General features: G+C 38.7%; 1 protein-coding gene across 1 annotated transcript in view; it reads right to left on the bottom strand.

The window, feature by feature from the left end:
• The window catches only part of LOC126191510 (3-hydroxyisobutyrate dehydrogenase, mitochondrial), a 76281-nt gene extending 53757 nt beyond the window's left edge, over window positions 1–22524 (bottom strand). Inside the window, exons 1-3 of the mRNA XM_049932408.1 lie at window positions 22341–22524; window positions 16305–16387; window positions 5191–5369 (exon numbers count right to left, since the gene is read on the bottom strand). Coding sequence (XP_049788365.1) covers window positions 5191–5369; window positions 16305–16387; window positions 22341–22350 — 272 coding nt within the window. The 5' untranslated portion in view covers window positions 22351–22524. The remainder of the gene's footprint in view (window positions 1–5190; window positions 5370–16304; window positions 16388–22340) is intronic.
• Between the last annotated feature and the right edge of the window lie 299 nt (window positions 22525–22823).

Raw genomic sequence — 22823 nt, forward strand, 5'->3', positions numbered from 1 at the left:
GTAACCCTGCCACAGCCAGGTTGCTTTTGGCGAAGACCCCATACAAAAGGATTAGTATATCTTTTCCTTCCACCAAGGCAGGTAAAACGCGTTTTGTAATTTGTAATTTTCTGATGTTTACACAAACAGACCTGCAATTAAGTGTAATCTGGGTTTGTTTTACGGAAATATTTCTTACTTCTGTTACATATCTCTGTTCTAGTGAATTGTGGTTAGCCACGCGAGATTTAAGTGTTGTTTGGGCTGTGTAGTATTTAAATGCAATGAAGTGGCTGGCCCACTCTGATAGGAACTGTACTGTTATTGTAAGGTTTTATTAAGTGTGGCGAAGCCTCAGCAATACTGTGTTTTCTAGTTGTTTCTGAACTGTTTTACATGCATTTTATGGTTATACTTGTTTTGTTTCAATAAGAACTTGTACTAAATAACTGCTGCTTATAGTGAAGATTGTGGGGAATGATCTGCGGGAACCTTATGTTAATAAATTAAGTATGTGTAAATCAAAGTACGACTACCAACCATGATTCGCCATCCCATATCCCGTCCTGATAACAGTTGTGGTATGGATTGTGCAAGATCATATTAAAGGGGCCACATACCAACAGCATTTCTTGCTCATTATTTGTAACACCTTTTTCAAGTTTAACAAGATCTCACATTAGACTAAACCAGTGACATTTTATTCATTACATGGGCTTCTATACGAAAAATAACTAACATAGAGCCAAAAAGTTGTACATTTTTATAGTTTTTGAGTGAATTTGCACATATGTGTGTTACATAGATCATGTAATTTGCTTTCGGGTGTCCATTGCTTGCTATCAAGCAATTAAGAAAAAAAAATTATTTCCTTGTTCTTCATAATATACAGAAACTGGGTATGTTAGAGGCAGTCAATTGCACTTGCAGTATTAAATCAAGATTTTTCAGTACCGATTAGGCACATATCTTTTAATAATCCAGGTTGTCCCTTCCAGGAATTGTCCATAAAGCCCATGGATCCTTTCATGTGCATATACTATGAATGCAATTTCTTCCCTCTGAAAATCATGACAGTATTCATGTTTTTTTTACTCCTAATTTTTTCATCACAAAAAGAAATAAGTAACTGGTTGTTTTTTCGTGTGCCTAAAATGAAACATAGCATGAAACTCTTGATGGGATTTAGAAATTGTACAGTCATTATGAACTTACATTTCCACGACAATAGTGTTAATATGGAGTCTAGTATCATACAAAAAACAGAAGACATGGCTGTGCAACCAATGGTGAAGACTATGCATCCCTACCTAGGTTATCAAAAGGAGTTCTACATTCTGCTGAAAAAGTCTTAAATAGCTGCTCAGCAGACACCAGTAAGGGAATTGGAAATCACTAATATGCAAAAGTAAAGTAAGCATTCCTTACTATCCAGTACTATAATATAGAATTTTGGGATGTAAATTCCAGTTAACATTAATGTTCACATGAAACAGGCTCTCTCTCTCTCTCTCTCTCTCTCTCTCTCTCTCTCTCTCTCTCTCTCTCTCTGTGTGTGTGTGTGTGTGTGTGTGTGTGTGTGTGTGTGTGTGTGTTTTTGTTCCAGCTGTTTCTAGGCACTTAGGCCCCACTTAGTCTGCAACTCAACAGTTTCTCCAACTGCTGAGTGGCAATCTATTCTTTTCATATACATGCTTCAAAGTATTTATGTCAGGTCTCCAGCCAGAACATATCGTCATCTGGACACAATATTTTGGCAGCCCACCTGGACACCATCTTCAGGTGCGTAAGCCGCCACACTATCTCACTGGAACTGAAATCAAACACACCGCAGTGGCTTCTTTGTACACCGACTGTGGTCCAACATGCGTGCGCGAACATAACTACATAACTGCCCTCTAGCAACAAGCACAACAGCACAAAGGTGATGAAAGCTTGCGGAAACTATAAATCAGTACCAAATGCTACTGACAGTTTTTGATGACCGAAACAATGACTGTTGTTTCTTAATGTCAAATAGTTGAGGCTTTCATGGGCACTTGTTGAGAAACTGCCTATTGGCTTCTGTCTCGGGTTCTTTGGCCGACATTCATCTAACGATTTTACTGACATTTCGCCAGCACAAGTGGCTGGCATTGTCAAAGCTTCACCCCTGCAGCCCAGCTCATGGCTGCAGACCATATGTACCTGGCACGCCATCTCTCACTTAAAGGATACCCCTTATCTCCATTTATGATATTGTAAGATACCTGGATTTCAATGGCTTCTTTCACTACACAGTCCCAACACCGCAACACAGGGCATCTACTCATGTCTAATCGTACAACATTTTATGTCCTTCAGTAGGACAATGTTCCACCACTGCAGATTTTTCTGGCTGAAATAAATGCAGTGGTGATGATGCTCCACGCAATGATCCTAGACTGTACAAATCGCTTGTCTGATATAGGATTTCCCGCAATGGCACGGAACCTTTTAGGCCGCAGACTTTCTCAAACCCTAATCATCCTTCAATGAGCCCAGCAGAGCTCAGGTCTTAGTTGGCAGACAGAATACACTATTAATATCAAATTTCTTTAAAATTCTTCCTATTTTTGAAGATATGCCCCCGCATAAGGTAGGAATGCCACCAATTTGCTTGTATCTTCTGTTGGTTCCTGCGAAGGTCCAATCTGTAGAGTATGATGGATCTGATTGTCAGTATTACCATTCTGCTTGAACACAGCTTTTACCTGATCCAGTTCTTGAGTCAAACTATCTGCATCTGAGATGGTTTAAGCTCTTTTTACCAATGTATGTAGGACCCTGTTGTGTTGCTACAATGGATGACAACTTGATGCATGAAGATATCAGTCTGTATGCATAGGCTTATGATAAACACTATGTCCTAATGTCCCATCATCCCTCTTGCAGACCAAGACACCTAAAAACAGAAATTTTCCATCTTTGTCAACTTCCATTGTGAACTTAACACTGGGATGCAGACAATTAAAATGATCTAGGAAATGATCCAGAGCATCCTTCCTGTGTGGCCATGCCTTAAAGGTATCATCGATGTATCTCCAGAAACAAGTTGGTTTCAGGAATGCTGTCTTCAGTGCCACGTCCTCAAAATCTTCCATAAACAAATTGATGACTATGGGTGATAATGGACTCTCCATAGCCATTCTGTCAGTTTGTTCAAAGTATTTGTCATTGAATAAAAAATCCATCAATGTCAACACATGGCGACAAAGCTTAGTTGTTTCTTTGTCCAATTTTTCACCAATTAACTGCAAAGAATCTTCAGGAGAAACTCTGGCAAATGAAGACACAACATGAAAACAAATGACCAAATCCATTGGACTGAGACACAAGGACTTCAAACAGTGAATAAAAACCAGAGAATTGGAAATATGGTGTTCAAATTTTCTGACTTGGGGATTGAGAATGGACGCTAAGTACTTGGCTAAATTGTAAGTAGGAGCGCCGAAATTGCTAACAATAGGTCAAAGAGGAACTCCTTGCTTGTGTTCCTTAGGCAAACTGTATAATCTCGGCAGGACTGCAGCACCAGGTCAAAGTTTTTTAAGAACATCATCAAATAAAGTCATCTTCAAAAGTGATAGTGTATTGCATTTTATATGTTCAATTGGATCATTCTGCAATCTTCAGTATGCCGAGCCTGCAAGTAAAAGATCCATTTTACCCACATAATTGTCCCATGAGAGAAGAATCATTGCATTGCCCTTGTCCACTGGAAGAATTACTACCCTGGTCTTCTCTGATGGACCGGATCATGGCTCATTGAAGCAAGACGTCACGTCACGGGGGTGGCACCCGAAACAACGTATAAAATAAATCTTGCCTAACCTCATCAGTTAGATTGTCGGGAAATCTGGACAATGCTTGTTCAATGGTGCATCCTGGGATTGGCTTGACATTTTGTCCTGGGCAATATTAGGCTGGGCCCATGCAAACACCATCAGTAGCAATATTTGAAGTTTCAATGGCTTTTTTCTTAGTCTACAAAAATGGATGATGACACCTATCGACATGCTGTGATCAATCTCACAACCAAACAACTGGACGATGCTATGCAGGCAGTATTGGAAAAGGGATTTAATATTGCCCCTACGCCCAGGAATGTTCCCATTACAGAATTCATTTCCACTGTTGAACAAGCATTGGGTGTCACCCTGCAACATAACATATCCTCACTTGAAAGAGCTGTGATCTGGTCCATCAGAGGAAGCCAGGATTTAATAATTTTTCCAGAGGACAAGGGCAATGCAATGGTTCTTCTTTCGTGGGATGATTATGTGGGTAAAATGGATCTTTTGCTCGCAGACTCAGCATGTCAAAGATTGCAGAACGATCCAACTGAACATATAAAATGCAAGATGCTATCACTTTTGAAGATGACTTTGTTTGACAATGTTCTTAAAAAACTTTGACCTGGTGCTGCAGTCCCACTAAGATTATATGGTTTGCCTAAGGTACACAAGCAAGGAGTTCCTCTTTGGCCTATTGTTAGCAATTTCGGCGCTCCTACTTACAATTTAGCCAAGTACTTAGTGTCCATTCTGTCCCAATGCTGGAATATGTGAACACGATATTTCCAATTCTCTGGTTTTTATTCAGCGTTTGAAGTCTTTGTGTCTCAGTCCCATGGATTTGGTCATTTGTTTTGATGTTGTGTCTTAGTTTACCAGAGTTCTTCTTGAAGATTCTTTGCAGTTAATTGGTGAAAAATTGGATGAAGAAACAGCTAAGCTTTGTCACCATGTGTTGGCATCAATGTTCATGCACATGTGGTGCTGCCGCTGCAGTGTATTTGATTTCAGTTCCAGAGAGATAGTGCGGTCACTTACTCACCTGAAAATGGTGGCCAGGTGGACTGGCAAAATATTTTGTCCAGATGACGGTATGTTCCGGCTGGAGACTAGACATAAATACAACCAATTATTATGCTGGGAAAGTTTACATAGCTACATGCTTAGTATGTTAGTATACATTGTACAAGTAAGCTGTAGGGCCTATATCCGTCAGTCAATGCATAATTTGACTTGTTCTACATCCCTGAAAGCTCTCCTTAATAATGAAAAATAATTATGTTTCTATTTTTATTGGATTTTCATCTTTTATGACCGTCATATTCATTATTTCTAGCGAGTATATTGTCCATGCACATAAGCATCTTACAATTCTCGTACATATGGACCATCTTACTTAAAGATTCCTCTCTCTCCATTATACGTATCTCGCACACTAGCACCATGAGGCAGCATAGTGACGATGCAGTCCGACTGTGCTGCTACTTCCTCAGGGCAGCTGCAGGCTGTGGCACCTTCTTGTGCAATGGTATTTACAACTTCTGGTTGTACATCAAAGACTGACAATTTTTTCCCCTGTGTTGAATAAAGTTGTTTGTTAGATAACCAAATACACAAGAATGCAGATACAGTTCTTTTTGACAAAACGTTGGTCATTTACGGTACATTATTCACCACGAGTAATTGTAAATACAACATAATACTGATGGGGAAAGAAAGGAAACTGGTAACTATGAAATAAATTAATGCTGATTGTTATGATGGAACAAATGAACTTCTAAAAAGAGATACACTATTACACTTGGGAGATCGTTATTTTAAAGTTAATTGCAGTAAAATGTTTACTGCCAGTTACACATAGAGTAAATTGTTAAATGACTGAAATTGTGTACAAGCACATAGGCAAAATATAAATTACCAACCTGTGGTAGCTCGAAGTGTCAGCCTTTCAGTGAATAGATGTTTTGGCAGCGCATTTTATTTAAGCATCAAAACAATAGTTAAAGTCTCATTACCTTCAAGAGCACATCCATAGTTAAACATAATTGTATTCATAATAGCCTTCCTGCCTGGTGCTTAATGTGTAACAATGTCATAGAAAACTTTCGAAGAGCACACAATTACTGTACTTCCTACATAATACAAATTGGTAATGTGCAAATGTTATTCAGTAAGCAAAGGCAATTTTGCAAGGAAAAAAAAAACAGACTGTAAGATATAATAATTGTGCTTATAGGCAGTGAACAGTAATGGCATCCTCAAGTTCATTAGAGCCTCATTCCGTTTCCTGTGCCACTTGTAAAATGAGTGAGGGAAAAATTACTAACTATATGCCTGTGTATGAGTCTCAATTTCTCTTATCTTGTCTTTGTGGTTCTTATACAATATGTATATTAGTGGCAATGAGGTCATTCTGCAGACATTAATCTTCTGAGAATTGCACTGGCTACATTGGCCTGATGCTCACTTTTGTCAGTGCTGCCATGCCCGCTCAAAGCTCTTGACCAGCAGCTCGGAGTGGTCAGCCATGCCCAACTACACACAATAGACAGATATTTTATCAATATGTATTAATAGGATCAGTAAAACACAAAGAATAATCAGTGCTCGGTGAGCAACTGAGCAGAGCTTCTGCATGGCAACAGCAATCAGTGCAGGCCAAGACAGTGCTCTTGCTGCTGGAGTACTTGTTAATCTTCATGTTTTACTGTTCTTGTCAATACATACAGATAAAATGAATATCACACTAGACTAAACTGGAACCACTCCATCAAATGCACACATAAGATTCCACTTTAAAAATTATTTTGTTTGTAATGGGGAACAGTTTGCAGCTTTCCATTGACACTGGGCGTCACATGAAAGACAAGACTAGCAGTAATTGTTTGGGCTTAGTCCAGCTATATGTTGCAATAACAAAACTGCAAATATCTGCTGAAATTGCAGGGAAAATGCACCTGACTACTCTTTGAAGAGAGACCACGTACAGTATCATAACCTTACACTGTGGATGCTGGCCAAAAGGGTTTTTTACATTCTGTAAATCAATAACCTACCCTCCCTCTATAACCTTCCCAAAGTAATTCCTCTCACTTCCCTTAGAAATAAACTGCTGATTCCAAGAGCTAGGATAGTGTTGTGTTTTTTGTAATTATATGCCTATCAGCAGTACTGGTATTTTGCCTCCTGCAAATAAATACTGACTGTCAATTCTCATAATTTTGTACATTAAACAATGCATTCTGACAAAGGCTCAAATGTTTATATATACAATACAACACTATAGCTATTCATTCACCTGAAATAATTGAGTAATCCATGCACATATGTATGTAATCTCTTTTTATTATACTTTGTTTCTTGGTGTAGTCCTTTTTCAGGCAGTCATTACTAGAGAACATTATGTACATCTTTTTACTACACAGTAATCCTAAATGACATTGCTCTTTTGAAATAGTCTAAATGGTTCAAATGGCTCTGAGCACTATGGGACTTAACATCTATGGTCATCAGTCCCCTAGAACTTAGAACTACTTAAACCTAACTAACCTAAGGACATCACACAACACCCAGTCATCACGAGGCAGAGAAAATCCCTGACCCTGCCAGGAATCAAACCCGGGAACCCGGGCGTGGGAAGCGAGAACGCTACCGCACGACCGCGAGCTGCAGACGGAAATAGTCTCCACAGCAACACTAAAAACCCTGTTATGACAATTATTTGTATTTAAAATCCTGACACACACTGAACTGTAAAATACAGTTTCTGTCATTATGGATAATAAACATACCACAGCATATCAGATGTCTAGTCACTGATATACTTCATTCACCGAAATCACTGTAGCATACAGGATAAACTGTTTCAACATTCCATCACTCTTGTTTGTAATATATTTTGAAAGTCTTTACACAATATGTGGCATACAATGCAGACAGACACTGGCTTCTGGTTTTGTTTATTTGATACAGCACAAGGCAGTACAACTTACAATAACACGGAACTACACTCAGAGGCAATTCAAAGTATGCAGCCCAACAACATGTCCAAATGGCAACAGCTGCATGATAACTAACAATAAACAGCACTGTGTAGATTGATCCTGGGAGATTCACATCGGTCTTGAGATAGACATGCATAGACGTCACCAGGACTGGCGGAGCTAGTTTCAAGTTGGCACGTGCAGCCAGAGGCTGACTGCATTGCCTCTGATGTTGGTCCCCACATCCGCAGCTAGCGAGCCTTAGCTCAGTGCATGAAGTAACTTCTGTGGCATGCCGGTGCAAAGAGTTAGTTACTTATGCAGGCAGTGAAGTGTACCAATCTGGAGCACAGAGGACGATGAAAGGTAGGGGTACCTGTAGGTTTATTACACATTCTTCTCTCCTCCTCATTGTTTAGCTACATATTACTGCTTTGTGCTGCTCTGTTGAAACAGTCTCTGCACCAGTACATAAAAACTGAATGACACACATCAGCACCAATAGAAATTTATCCAGTAAGGAGAAAATAAAATTGTCATTTTATATAATGTTTTAATCATCACTTTAAAATATACTTTAAAAATTCATTGTTTTGTTTGTTTGCAGGTACATTTCTGCAGTCCTCACACAAATTGGAATCCTTCTGCCAAAGTACAGTAAGAAACTGTTTGAGGAGCCAAAACAAAATGGTTCAGCCTATTAATAGAGTGGAATTTGTGCAGTAATTCTTTTTCAGCCTCAGCAAAAATGCTGCAAATCTTATGGGCCAGTCCAGATAACTTCTTTTGCTGTCTAGCCTGTTCTGACAAGACTGCAGTAGGCCTATTTCCGCTGCTGCCAAAAACAAAAAGGCGGCAGGGGCCAAAGGGGGTGCCACTGAGCCTGGAGGGGGGGCAGAGGGCGAGGAGGGGCTTAGGGCAGAGAGGGGCAGGGAGGGTCGGGGAGGGGCAGAGAGTGGGGAAAGGGGAAGGAGAGGGAGGAGAGGGAGAGAGGGAGGAGAGGGGGAGAGGGAGGAGAGGGGGAGAGGGGGAGGGTGGGGGAGAGGGGGAGATGGGGAGGGTGGGGGAGAGGGGGAGGGTGGGGGAGGTGGCGGAGGTGGGAGGTGGGGGAGAGGGGGGAGGGTGGGGGAGAGGGGGAGGGTGGGGGGAGAGGGGCAGGGTGGGGGAGAGAGGCAGAGGGGGAGGGTGGGGGAGAGAGGCAGAGGGGGAGGGTGGGGGAGAGGGGCAAAGGGGGAGAGAGGGTGGAGGGTGGGGGCAAAGGGGGAGAGAGGGTGGAGGGTGGGGGCAAAGGGGGAGAGAGGGTGGAGGGTGGGGGGTGGGGGGAGAGGGGCAAAGGGGGAGAGAGGGAGAGTTGGGTGAGGGGTAGAGAGGGAGAAGGGAGACGAGTTCCAACATAGAGTGGCATGCTTCATTATGGGCCATTAAGTAAGTGCGAGAGTGTTATGGAGATGCTCAACAAAATAGAGAGGGGGCCACTACAAGAGAGGTGTTATGTATCACGGAGAGGTATGCTACTGAAATTCTGAGAGAGTACATTCCAATAATAATTGAGGAAGATATTATTTCCTCCCACATGTCTCACAAAATAGCAAGAATGTGAAAATCAGAGAAATCAAAGCTTATACGAAGGTTTATTGAAAATCATTGTTCCCATACATCATCCTTGAATGAAACAGGGAAGTGGTGAAATAATGATGGTACCGGAAGTACACTTAGTCACACACCACAAAGGTGCTTGCAAACTATATATGCAGACAACAGCAAAACTATGTGAAATACTATCAAACAACAAATGCACACACAGCATGAGGTGGGATCCAATTGTCATGAGTGAATGCACTCTGGAATAGCCAGCTCATCAACGCTACACCATACATTGATAAATTCATCACTTGCTTACAGACAAACACTACTCTGATCACCGAAGCCAAGAGAGTGGTATTAGACTCACCAGTCACCTCTGTCATGACATCAGAGTAACCACGCATGGCCTGTGTCATAGTGTCAATGGTATGGTAGCCTAGCCAGCTGCAAATGGGACAGAGATTTGACCTTATTTAAGTCAGTAAAGCAGAGAAATCTACAACAAGGTATTTACAACTTTAAAATAATTCACCAGAACATGCAGGGCTTGAGCAAGAAATATGAACAATTAGACGTGTTTGTAAATGAAACTATGCCTGATGTGCTTGGTATTAGTGAACACTGGCTATCTGATGCCAAATTAGAACTTTTTAAACCTCTAAACATGGTACATGGTACTAGTTAATAAGTTTTGCAGATCTACTAACAGAGGTGGGGATGTATCAATGTATGTAAAGAGCACATTTGATTTTAATTCTGTAAATGTAAGTAAATATTCATTAGAAGGAACAATTTAATTATGTGCAGCATGTATAAAGATACCAAATGATGAAATTTATGTTATATGTTTATACAGACCGCCAGGTGGAAACTTCGAAGTTTTCTTAACAACGTGTTGTGACATGATAGAGAATGTTTTTATATCACACCTGAACAAGTTAATAATTATAGGAGATTTCAACATAAATGTATTAGCAGATAAGTTACACACTAGGCTATTCAAGAATACTCTGCTTGAATATAATGTAAGATACCTGATAAACACTGCAACCAGGGAGACTGAAACACACCAGTCTGCAATAGATAACATAATCACTGGTATTCAGCTTTACGATCTTACATCTTCTGTTATTATAAGTGCTTTGTCAGACCACCATGCAGTAGAACTAAGTGTGCACATAAAAAAGGTTCCTACACACAGTTGCTATAGATATATTAGGATGAATACAGACCAAAATATAACTCAGTTGAATAATATGCTAAGGAATGTGGATTGGAACAGTGTTCTAATGACACTTCATAGTTATGGCAAATTCGCAAGTGAACTATTCTACATTCTTAACCAAGCCTGCCCATTAATAAAAAAGAGAATTCAGTCACATGCTGTAACCCGAAACTGGATATCAAGTTCAGTCACTGAGGCTAGAGAAAAACTAAGATGGTATGAGTATGCTATGTTAAATGACTTGAGCAATAAAAAATTAAAAGAAGAGCTCAAAAAGTATCATAAATACTATGTAGACCTCCTAATTTCAGAAAAACAGAAACATTTTGAAAGTGTCATTCAGAACTCAAATAATATCTCCAAAACATCATGGTCACTAGTAAATAGAGAAATAGGTAAATCTGGGAACCTTACAACTGAAAATCACTTGCTGATAAACGGCACAATAGAAACTGATCAGAATAAGATAGCAGATCTATTTAACAACTACTTTGCTCCTGTTGGCTCCAGCATAACCAATCAGCTTAAAAATCATAAATACAAATTCAGAGGAACACCAGTGTCAGGAAGTATATTTTTGATGACAACAAGTAAAGAAGAAATAATTAAAATAGTGAGTAGCTTAAAGAATTCCCATGCAGAAGGATATGATGGTCTTAGTCTGGACACTCTTAAGAAATGTATACATAAAATTGCATCACCTTTATCAACAGTTATCAATTCTCATATGGAAGATGGTCTATTTCCAGATGAGTTGAAAATTGCCGGAGTTGTGCCTATTTTCAAAAAAGGAAACAGAATTTTAGTAGAAAACTTTCGACCCATTTCTGTTCTTCCAATAATATCCAAAATCTTTGAAAAAGTAATATACATAAGAATCTGGAACTTTCTGGTATGCGAAAAAGTGATTTCTCAGGGGCAGTATGGGTTTGTCAAGGGGTCATCCACCATTACAGCAGCATCCAACTTAATCGAAGATGTCACTCAAGCAATAGATAGATAAAGAACATGTATGTGGCATCTTTCTAGACTTATAAAAAGCTTTTGACTGTGTTGATACGACCATATTGCTGGACAAACTGTGGAGCTATGGCATTCGAGGCACAGCCCATAATCTGATGAGGTCCTACTTGACAAATAGGAAGCAGTTTGTTTCTATTAGCACTACAGAGGGAGCATACAAATCAAACACCACTGACATAAATTTTGGTATTCCACAGGGGTCAATATTAGGACCACTTCTTGTTATTATCTATGTAAATGATATTCAGTCCGTAACAAACCATGCAACAGCTATCTTATATGCAGATGATACCATGTTAATATGCAGCAATCCAAGCTATTCACAGCTCGAAGTGGAATCCAATACTGCAGCAGGCTTAATTCTGCAGTATTTTAATGAAAACAAACTAAAATTAAACACAAATAAATCTGTCTGTATTGAATTTGATCTTGGGAGGCAAAAAACTCATGAAAACCAAATCTTAATGGTTGACGAATACATTAAAAACAATACTCGACCGTATTTCTTGGCCTGACACTAGATGCAGAGTTAAACTGGTCTGATCATGTGAATGATATTTGCAAAAAGCTATGTACTACCATATATGTCCTACGAAAACTGACACCTTTTTGTAACATTACCACTCTGAGGCAAATATATTTTGCACTATTTGAATCCCATCTAAGTTATGGGATAGAGGTATGGGGATCCAGCAGTAAAGGTAATATGAAAAATGTATTTACCTTACAAAAGAAGGCACTTAGAATTATGGGAAAGAAATGTGCCAGGGAGTCCTGCAGAAATTTGTTTAAAGAATTTAAAATACTAACTGTTCATAACCTGTATGTGGTGAAGATAATCATTATGGCAGTAAACAGTAACAAAACACTTAATAAAGAAATACACGATCACAACACTAGAGGTAGAGAGAGACCCCACATCATCTCTCATAGAACAACACTTTATGAGAAAAGCCCTCAGTATGCAAGCATAAAACTACTGAATTGCTTCCATCCTAGTATCTCCAAATTGCCCATTACAAAACTAAAAATGAAATTAAAATTATGGCTCCTAAACAATCCTGTATATTCAATAGATGAGTTTCTAGATTTAGTACACTCGTATGATGGAAGACCATTTATCCAAAAATATATGTAATCTCAGATCTTAGACTGTGTCACAGACTGTAAATATTTGAATGTCAGATATGAATACTGTGTTACAAACTGTAGATTCCTTACTCTAAGTATGGCAATAACAATTTTTTATGTATAGTCCATATATGTAACTCTGTTCTCTCAACTAAATTTAGAAAAAGTTGTGTAGATAAAAGTGCCAGCCAATAATATGTAACCCTAGTAAGTAAGACTCTGACTTATCCAGAAGACTGGAACAAAAAAAAAACCTTTTTTTTGTAATCAGTTGATGTTGGATCAAAATAAAATAAATAAATAAATAAATAAATAATCCTGCTGCAAGCAGATGACTTTCAATGGTCCCTGATGACACAGCAGGTGCAGTATTTGCCTGAATTTTGTCTGTGGATTATGTTGGGTCAGCCACCATTGTGTCAATTTTGATGTGTGCCTGTACTGTGTGAGCATTCAGGATCTGGACTAGGGGTGCGGGAATGTTTTTCAAAACACTGCTGAAAGTAGCAACACACCAACAATATGTTGTATCCCTAAAAAAAAAAAGATGATGTGACCTACCAAATGAAAGTGCTGGCAGGTCGACAGACACACAAACGAACACAAACATTCACACAAAATTCAAGCTTTCGCAACAAACTGTTGCCTCATCAGGAAAGAGGGAAGGAGAGGGAAAGACGAAAGGATGTGGGTTTTAAGGGAGAGGGTAATTCCTGATGAGGCAACAGTTTGTTGCGAAAGCTTGAATTTTGTGTGTATGTTTGTGTTCGTTTGTGTGTCTGTCGACCTGCCAGCACTTTCATTTGGTAAGTCACATCATCTTTGTTTTTAGGTATATTTTTCCTACGTGGAATGTTTCCTTCTAGAATAACCATATCAACAATATGTTGTGCTTGACATGCACAGCAACCAATTGTTCCATCCATCCAGCTTCCCAAAGGCCCATAGTGAGGCCCCATCCAAATGGCTGAAGTTGTTCAGCAGGAGTGTGTACTCATTAGTGGGACATGTTTGTACCCCAGAATGAATGTTGCAAACACTGTTCACCTCTAAACTCAACATAGGTACTGCCTGCAAAATAAAAACAGAGGGAACACAGACAGGCCTTCTGATTGCCATCTTATCATTGATGATCCCAACAAATATGTCACTAACTGTATAGCCCCTCAGTATGCACATATTATACCCTGGTACCACGGAATGCAATCCTTGAGAGTAATGTATCTTTTCCAACAGTGTATATGAGTATTCTTGTCCCTCAAGATGACAAAATCTATGGCATGAAAGTCTTGTCATGAGTGCAGGCCTCTGCTGTATTCGACAACTGAAACTGAACAGCACAGTTAAGTGTGTGTATCTGGGGAAGGGGATTACATACAGGGTGGTCAGAAACAGTCTGAAAAGCTTGTAATGGTGTTGCAAGGTAGGTTGTGCTGAAAAATAATCGTTAAGAAAAAACTTCAATATGTTGCATCATTTCTGAGTTTTTTAGCATTGAAGTTAGATGGCCAGGCCATTGTGCTCGCAAATTCAAGTGTCTTTTCAGAGACAGTGTCACCAAACATGTTGTTTCTTTGGTTTCCTAAAATTGAACAAGAGAGCGACGCAAAAGTTCGGCATGGGATGGTAGTAAGGATCGAACCTGAGCCAAAGGCTGAGCCGGCTAGAATGCTACCATCTATACTATGAGAACAATTGACACTAATTGTGTCTGGTGGACAACTTGAATCTGAAAATGCAATGGCCTGACTGGCTGATTTCAGTGCCAATTAATTTGGAAACAGTGCAACATATCAAATTATTTCCAGCACAACCTACCATGCAACACCCTTAAAAGCTTTTCAAACCAGTTCTGATCACTTGTGTGTTAACGTTTTGGGGATATCCTTAATGCCTTACATTTGTTAAAACAAAATACCTCTTCTCCACAATGTCATAGAGTCATGTCAACACTGAATCCATATGGTTACTAATGCCATAGTTGACAGTTTCACATACTATCAAATACACCCTACTTGAGGCAATCAGTATATTGAATGGTGGAGCACAATAACTGACATCCTTTCCATTATGTATGTGGTTCATTTAGTGGCTTTATAACACTGCATTGTGGTTTTACTGGGTTACCAGGAACAGAAAAGGATGTTAAGAGTGGAGAAGCAGAGGCAGAGATCGTAATAGGAATGGAGACACGTGGGAGTACACAACCAACAGGAGGTTCACACCAGGGGAGACTATAATTTAGTCTCGAAGGACTGCTTATGCCAATGCAATTCTGAGATACCTTTGTTTAGGAAGAGGAGCTGGAATACTGTAGGATCCCTATGGTATGTACATCTTATATATTCGCTCAGCAGCATGGTTTAATTAGCTACTTAGATTGCACAATTTGCACTCACACACACTTATCTGACGGCATGAGAAGAAAGGCTTTTCTTCTCATCCCATCCAGTAAGTCTCCCCTGACCCATGGTTCAGGGCAACTTTTCTGAACCCTCCCCATTTCGTACACCCCATCAGTCATTTCCTTCACCCCTTCTCCTAACACTTCAACGCTTCTGCCAGAAGGAGGAGCCACTGGCTCCAAAAGCTTGCAAATTTTAATATCTTTATATGTGTGTTCTCCTGCTGCCACTTGATGTGTACATTTTTTATTTATTTTATTCCTTAAGGAGGCCTACTTCATAAGGCATAGACAGTTCCCTGAGTAGATTTTCTCTTCTATCACTCTTTAGTTGACATAATGTGTTGCATATGAAAATAGTTTATTCACACTATGTCTTTGGTGGGGACCAGCTCATGAAGATAAAGGAATTCAACTCCTCTTCGCTAACTCTACTCAAGGGTAAGTAGGGCAGGAAGCAACAATAATGTCAAGTACTACTTCTCTCCCAAATGAAAAGAAGTAGATTTTCTATGTGCATGTGATTATGCAGTTCTGGCAGACCAGAAAATTTGGTACTCAAATCTCTATGAGACAGCAGGGTATGGAGGCTTCAATGTTTCCAAGATGTCCAGCATATCCCTTTTGCAAGAGTTTAATGATTTCCTTTGCTGTTCTTATACAGACACCCCTACAAACCTCATACATAGAAAAATGGGTTTTGCCTTCTTAAAAGTGCTGTTTTACTTATGGGGCAGCTTGTAAAGCATACTATCCTCTATAAACCTCTCAGCTATTCGGTACAATACAGATATCACAACACAGAGAAAATAGTATTTTTTATAATATTCCTGTATACGAGAAATTGTTTTCTTTTTTATTTCCTAATTACTACAAGCAAACTGATGGTAGCCACTTACCACTGAACATATTGCAAAATATGATGAAAGAAGACAGACAGTTGTTCTGTTATAAGAAATCATGAGGAAATGTAGGGCAGAAATAATTAACAATAGCTTCAACACAAAGTAATGATTCAAAAAGGTGCACAATAATTTATAATTCTATAAGGAGATCAAGCATTATACTTATTAATAGATGGTATCAGTACTTTAATCTAAATAAGTAACTAATGGTAAGTCATTAGTAAATGTTAAATACAATATTATGAAATGAAATACCTTTTTCAGAAGATTTCGTGCCATTGGTCCACCCATGTTCCCAAGTCCAATAAAGCCAATTTTGTTTATGCATTTCAGTGTGTCTGTAATACAATAAACAGATATATATTAGTGTGTTTAGGATTTTTACAAAAGTTTTCATAGTGCTCTTATTCAAACACAAGAGATAATATTTCTCATCATTACCACTGATCAATTTGAATGAATTTAATTAACCAAGTAACAAGGAAGTGACGTAACTGTTGTCAGTGGTTTAATTTGAATCATCAGCCATCACTGACACATTAAATACTGACAGTTTTCTCAGGTTCTTGATGTCATGGATACAGGTTATATTGGACAAATTAAAAGCAAATGAGAGTACTTGTAGGGAAAGTGTTGGAGTTGTGCGGGACAAGCACTGCCAAAGTGAACAAACAGCTTATTTGTTAAAATCGTCTCAGGCTTCCAGCTGTGCCAAGTAGTTCAGACCCCCCACAGACATAACCCCTTAAAGAGAAATCATCAATTTATTGGCATTGATACTTGTGAAACAGAGATCAAATCTTCAGAAAAGTTTGTTGTTGCAATTTTCAGTCCTAAGGCTATATTGTGGCAGCTCTCCACACTTGTCTATATCAATAATAAAACTGGAGGAACATGAAATTTCTATGCTGGCAAATAACAGGAGAAAATTAGCTATAGAATATCCAACACAGTGAACTCTCATTAATTTTCTGTTGAAATGCGGTGTTGGCCACATTCCCATATTGCAAATGTCGTAATGCAGAAGTTATGCCAACTCAAGTGGGAGATGCTCAAGCACCTGCCCTACTATTCTGATCTCTCCCCAGGTGATTACCACACCTTCAATCCCTCAAAAAGGGCCTTCAAGTGTCGATGACTCTTGTCAGACAAGGATGTACAGTAGACATTTAGGGACTGTTTCACACAGTAGGACAGAGTGTTTTACCAAATGGGTATCTCCAACCTGGTGCTATGGTTGGATTATTCCTAAATGCTCATGGCAATTTTCCCTGATTGGCATAACATTTCTGGTTGTATGGCTGTCAAACAAACTTTTTGACTGCCACTTATACCCCTTATAATTGCTGCCAGTTACCTTTGGGAGTCAAATTTCCAGTACAGCTGACAGACACTTTTAAAAGTGAAAAATACTATTCCTAGCTTTTGGAACTATTAGTTCCTTCCTCAGGGAGGAAGAGGGATACATTTGGGTGTGTAAAAAGGAGGGGCAGATCACTAACATGCTTGGATGAGAGAGAGAGAGAGAGAGAGAGAGAGAGAGAGAGAGAGAGAGAGAGAGAACTGCAATGAGGCTGAAGGGAAACAAAGATCTTTTTCCCTCTCATCCTGAGGTCTGGATTAGCTACAAATAGTTTCTTTACTTCTGAATATGTATAATTGTATTCATCACAGGAAAACAAGCCCATGGCATAACCTAGATCTTAGAATTCAAACTGAACAGATTGAGAGGGTGGCTATCACCAAAGGGGGAAACTGATGAAAATATAGACTGGAAAGCCCGCATCCCTTATTTCACTAAAAAGCTCAGTTCTGCTTGCTTTTTGTTACTTCTCATTAGTATCATTTGTAGTAGATAGCAACAGAATTGTCCTACTTGGCTTACTTCTAGTCTCCCATCCTCATTTTTGGATCAATAATAAGACAAACAAGAAAACTATTTTCAATATAAAAATGATCAGTCAGGATAATTACTGACAGTTCAAGGCTAATGCTCTCAAGACAATGATTTCAACAGCTAAATATTCTACTGTTGCCATGTCCCTATACATAAAAAAGTGGATTAACATAAAAAAGTACACTGACAGTTTCAGAACTAATTCAGATCTTAATTCCTACAATACAAAAACGTGCAGTGAAATGCATATAGTTCATCAGATTTATATGTGTAGGTCTGAATGTGATATTATGTAGAGTTATATACACTTTAAAATCTTTTATGCTATGTTACTTCCCACAAAATCCATGCAACGTATAATGGATGTACTGGATGAAATTGCTGCTGCTGCAACATCGGCAGTACTGGAATTTTGCCTCCAGAAAGTAAGTACTGGTATTGCTCAGCCATTCTGTCTCTCTGTAATTTTATAGATTTCTGAAGTGAATTTTCCTTTTATTTTTGTTGTTGTTGTAATTGTCGTGGTTTTCAGTCCGAAGACTGGTTTGATGAAGCTCTCCATGCTACTCTATCCTGTACAAGCTTCTTAATCTCAGAATAACTACTGCATATCGTTATGCAGTAGGTAAAACTACAATGTCGTTGTTGTTGTGGTCTTCAGTCCTGAGACTGGTTTGATGCAGCTCTCCATGCTACTCTATCCTGTGCAAGCTGCTTCATCTCCCAGTATGTACTGCAGACTACATCCTTCTGAATCTGCTTAGTGTATTCATCTCTAGGTCTCCCTCTGCAATTTTTACCCTCCACGCTGACCTCCAATACTAAATTGGTGATCCCTTGATGCCTCAGAACATGTCCTACCAAATGATCCCTTCTTCTAGTCAAGTTGTGCCACAAACTCCTCTTATCCCCAATTCTATTCAATACCTCCTCATTAGTTATGTGATCTACTCATCTATTCTTCAGCATTCTTCTGTAGCACCAATTTCGAAAGCTTCTATTCTCTTCTTGTCCAAACTATTTATCATCCATGTTTCACTTCCATACATGGCTACACTCCATACAAATACTTTCAAAAATGATTTCCTGACACTTAAATCTATACTCGTTGTTAACAAATTTCTCTTTTTCAGAAACGCTTTCCTTGCCATTTTCAGTCTACATTTTATATCCTCTCTACTTCAACCATCATCAGTTATTTTCTTCCCCAAATAGTAAAACTCCTTTACTACCTTAAGTGTCTCATTTCCTAATCTAATTGCCTCCGCATCACCCGACTTAATTCGACTACATTCCATTATCATTCTGCTTTTGTTGATGTTCATCTTATACCCTCCTTTCAAGACACTGTACATTCTGTTCTACTGCTCTTCCAAGTCCTTTGCTGTCTCTGACAGCATTACAATGTCATCTGCGAACCTCAAAGTTTGGAATTATTATATTGTTCTTGAAGTCTGAGGGTATTTCACCTGTCTCATACATTTTGCTGACCAGATGGTAGAATTTTGACAGGACTGGCTCTCCCAAGGCTATCAGTAGTTCTAATGGAATATTGTCTACTCCCGGGGCCTTGTTACGACTTACGTCTTTCAGTGCTCTGTCAAACTCTTCACGCAGTATCATATCTCCCATTTCAACTTAATCTACATCTTCTTCCATTTCCATAATATTGCCCTGAAGTACATCGCCCTTGTATAGACCCTCTATATACTCCTTCCACCTTTCTGCTTTCCCTTCTTTGCTTAGAACTGGGTTTCCATCTGAGCTCTTGATATTCATGCAAGTGGTTCTCTTTTCTCCAAAAGTCTCTTTAATTTTCCTGCAGGCAGTATCTATCTTACCCTAGTGAGATAAGCCTCTACATCCTTACATTTGTCCTCTACCCATGCCTGCTTAGCCATTTTTCACTTCTTGTCAATCTCATTTTTGAGACGTTTGTATTCCTTTTTGCCTGCTTCATTTACTGCATTTTTATATTTTCTCCTTTCATCAATTAAATTCAATACCTCTTCTCTTACCCAAGGATTTCTACTAGCCCTCGTCTTTTTACCTACTTCATCCTCTGCTGCCTTCACTACTTCATCCCTCAAAGCTACCCATTCTTCTTCTACTGTATTACCACTATATAATCTATCTGAAACCTGTCAGTATCTCCAGGCTTCTTCCATGTATACAACCTTCTTTTATGATTTTTGAACCAAGTGTCAGCTACGACTAAATTGTGCTCTGTGCAAAATTCTACCAGGCGGCTTCCTCTTTCATTTCTTAGCCCCAATCCATATTCACCTACTATGTTTCCTTCTCTCCCTTTTCCTACTACCGAATTCCAGTCACCAATGAGTATTAAATTTTCATCTCCCTTCACTATCTGAATAATTTCTTTTATTTCATCATACATTTCTTCAATTTCTTTGTCATCTGCAGAGCTAGTTGGTATATAAACTTGTACTATGGTAGTAGGTGTGGGCTTCGTGTCTATCTTGGTCAGAATAATGCATTCACTTTGCTGTTTGTATTAGCTTACCCGCACTCCTATTTTTCTATTCATTATTAAACCTACTCCTATTTAATTTTGTATTTATAAACCTGTATTCACCTGACCAAAAGTTTTATTCCTCCTTCCACCGAACTTCACTAATTCCCATTATATCTAACTTTAACCTATCCATTTCCCTTTTTAAATTTTCTAACCTACCTGCCCGATTAAGGGATCTGACATTTCACACTCCAATGCATAGAACGCCAGTTTTCTTTCTCCTGATAACGACGTCCTCTTGAGTAGTCCCCACCCGGAGATCCGAATGGGGAACTATTTTACCTCCAGAATATTTTACCCAAGAGGACGCCATCACCATTTAACCATGCAGTAAAGCTGCAATAGATCCATCGAATATACATAAAATTATTTGATAGAAATAATGAACTGTGTGGAGGTCAGTTATGCAGGTCAGTAACGTATTTCTTCTGCATTAGTGACAAAACTGGATAGAACTTTCACTACATACAAACAAATACGAATTGAATACACATTAAAAGTATTGGCTCAACTCTTCTTAGTGAAGAGACCACAGTGAAGTTCATCTCATGGAATGCTATTCTCACTGTAGTGTTTGAGAAAGTGTCAGTGTGTTGCAGCGTAATATCTCCAACTCTGTAAAGGAAGATCGCTGCCCTCGAGGTAGTGGGAGTTAGCATGCTCTGTGTGTTAGTAACACTTACACCTGTTGTGTATATATGCTTACTAATAAATAGTGTGGAAATAGTATCTCTATACTAAGTCACTATTCTGTTGTTACACTGCTGGAACCCCATTCCCCACAAATGTAACCAATATTTTCAAATTATTTCCAGTGAGTTCAAATGTTCAACCTAGATTGTTGGCTTTACTGGCTTTAAGTAACATTTCATAATATTCAAGGTTGTTCATCTCCAGATATTTGCAGCTGTGTACTTGTCTTCATTTATTGGTCTGGGTTGAGAAATGGTAATGGGAGATGTGGAAAATATATCAATTAAGGGGAGAACAATATTTCCCAATTTACTAATGTGAATAATATCCATTATGTCATACTTAGAGTGACAATGTTCGCCCTACAATGTAGAACACCAATACATTACTTAAGAGATGGATATGCAATTGATAGGTCTAATATCAGGCTAGCAAAAGCCCACAACAGTTTTGAACAGATTTTGATCATGTGCCTTTTGACAAACGACTTAAGGTCCCAATTAGCTCAACTGAATTCAAGAGTATACTGACGAAACTTAGATGATACTTAAAGCATTTTATACAATGCGAGAATCACAACAGTGTAATTATACAATCTAAAAGTTCTGCTGTTTAACTACAAAGAATTGAAGCACCATTAAATAGTAATAATCTGATCCAAATAGTGTGCCACACTGTATCATATCAGTACATATGAGGCAAACTGTAATTACACAATAATATTTGGAGTATGTTCATCAGTAGACCACAAGAAAGTTTACTAAGATGATGATCAGTCTAATTGCTGTCTAGCTACAAAATTTTGATGTTAGTTTGATTTGGAGCCATTACAGTTTCATTTGATATTGTAATTATAGTAGAACACAAATTTTTTATTACAATACTAAGTGCAGACACAATAGCTTGCTACTGAGTACACACATTCTATTTTAGTTTCAACGCGAAAAACGTACTTCTAACGCGTAACTCATTTTTATTACATTGCATAATCTATGACTATGAAATAAGGTGTTACGGGCCCAAAAGATGCCAAAATCTATATTAGGGAACATCGTATATAATCGTTTATGATTCTTCACAGCAGTAATTCTATAAGGGTTTTGCAACGTCATTCACTGCAGTGCTATAGCGCGCAAAAGCGGTTATACTGTGAGGACATACGTACTTGAAATCATTTTCGAGCTTCAAAGTACAATTCAAAGTTTGTACCGTAGCAACTTAGAAGAATACTTAAAATTTATTTTGGTATCGAGGCAAAAATCTGGCAGCTAGAGGACGCTACTGTTCACGCACTCCAAATGCTTTCCCATACGTGAAAGCTACGGAAATTACGTAAACAAAGTTACGGAAGGTTAGTAAGCGTTCTTATCTGGTCGCTAAAGGGTTGTGTATCTGATAACTGCATTTTATTTCGTGTGCATACTGACTCCAATACATATTTCAAATAGTTTACAACTTTACATTAAGATGCTTTCATTCAACATTACGATGACTGGAAAACACCTGATTATTAGTTATAATATAAACTGTTAATATAGTAATAAAATATAAGTGAAAGTCTCGTTTGATACAGAGAGAGTCAAGTCTGGTTTTATCACTAACAAAAGCATATTTGCATAAGCTTGTTTGGAAACGCATCTAACAAACA

This window comes from Schistocerca cancellata, chromosome 1, assembly GCF_023864275.1.
Source record: "Schistocerca cancellata isolate TAMUIC-IGC-003103 chromosome 1, iqSchCanc2.1, whole genome shotgun sequence".
Classification (NCBI taxonomy): Eukaryota; Metazoa; Arthropoda; class Insecta; order Orthoptera; family Acrididae; genus Schistocerca; species Schistocerca cancellata.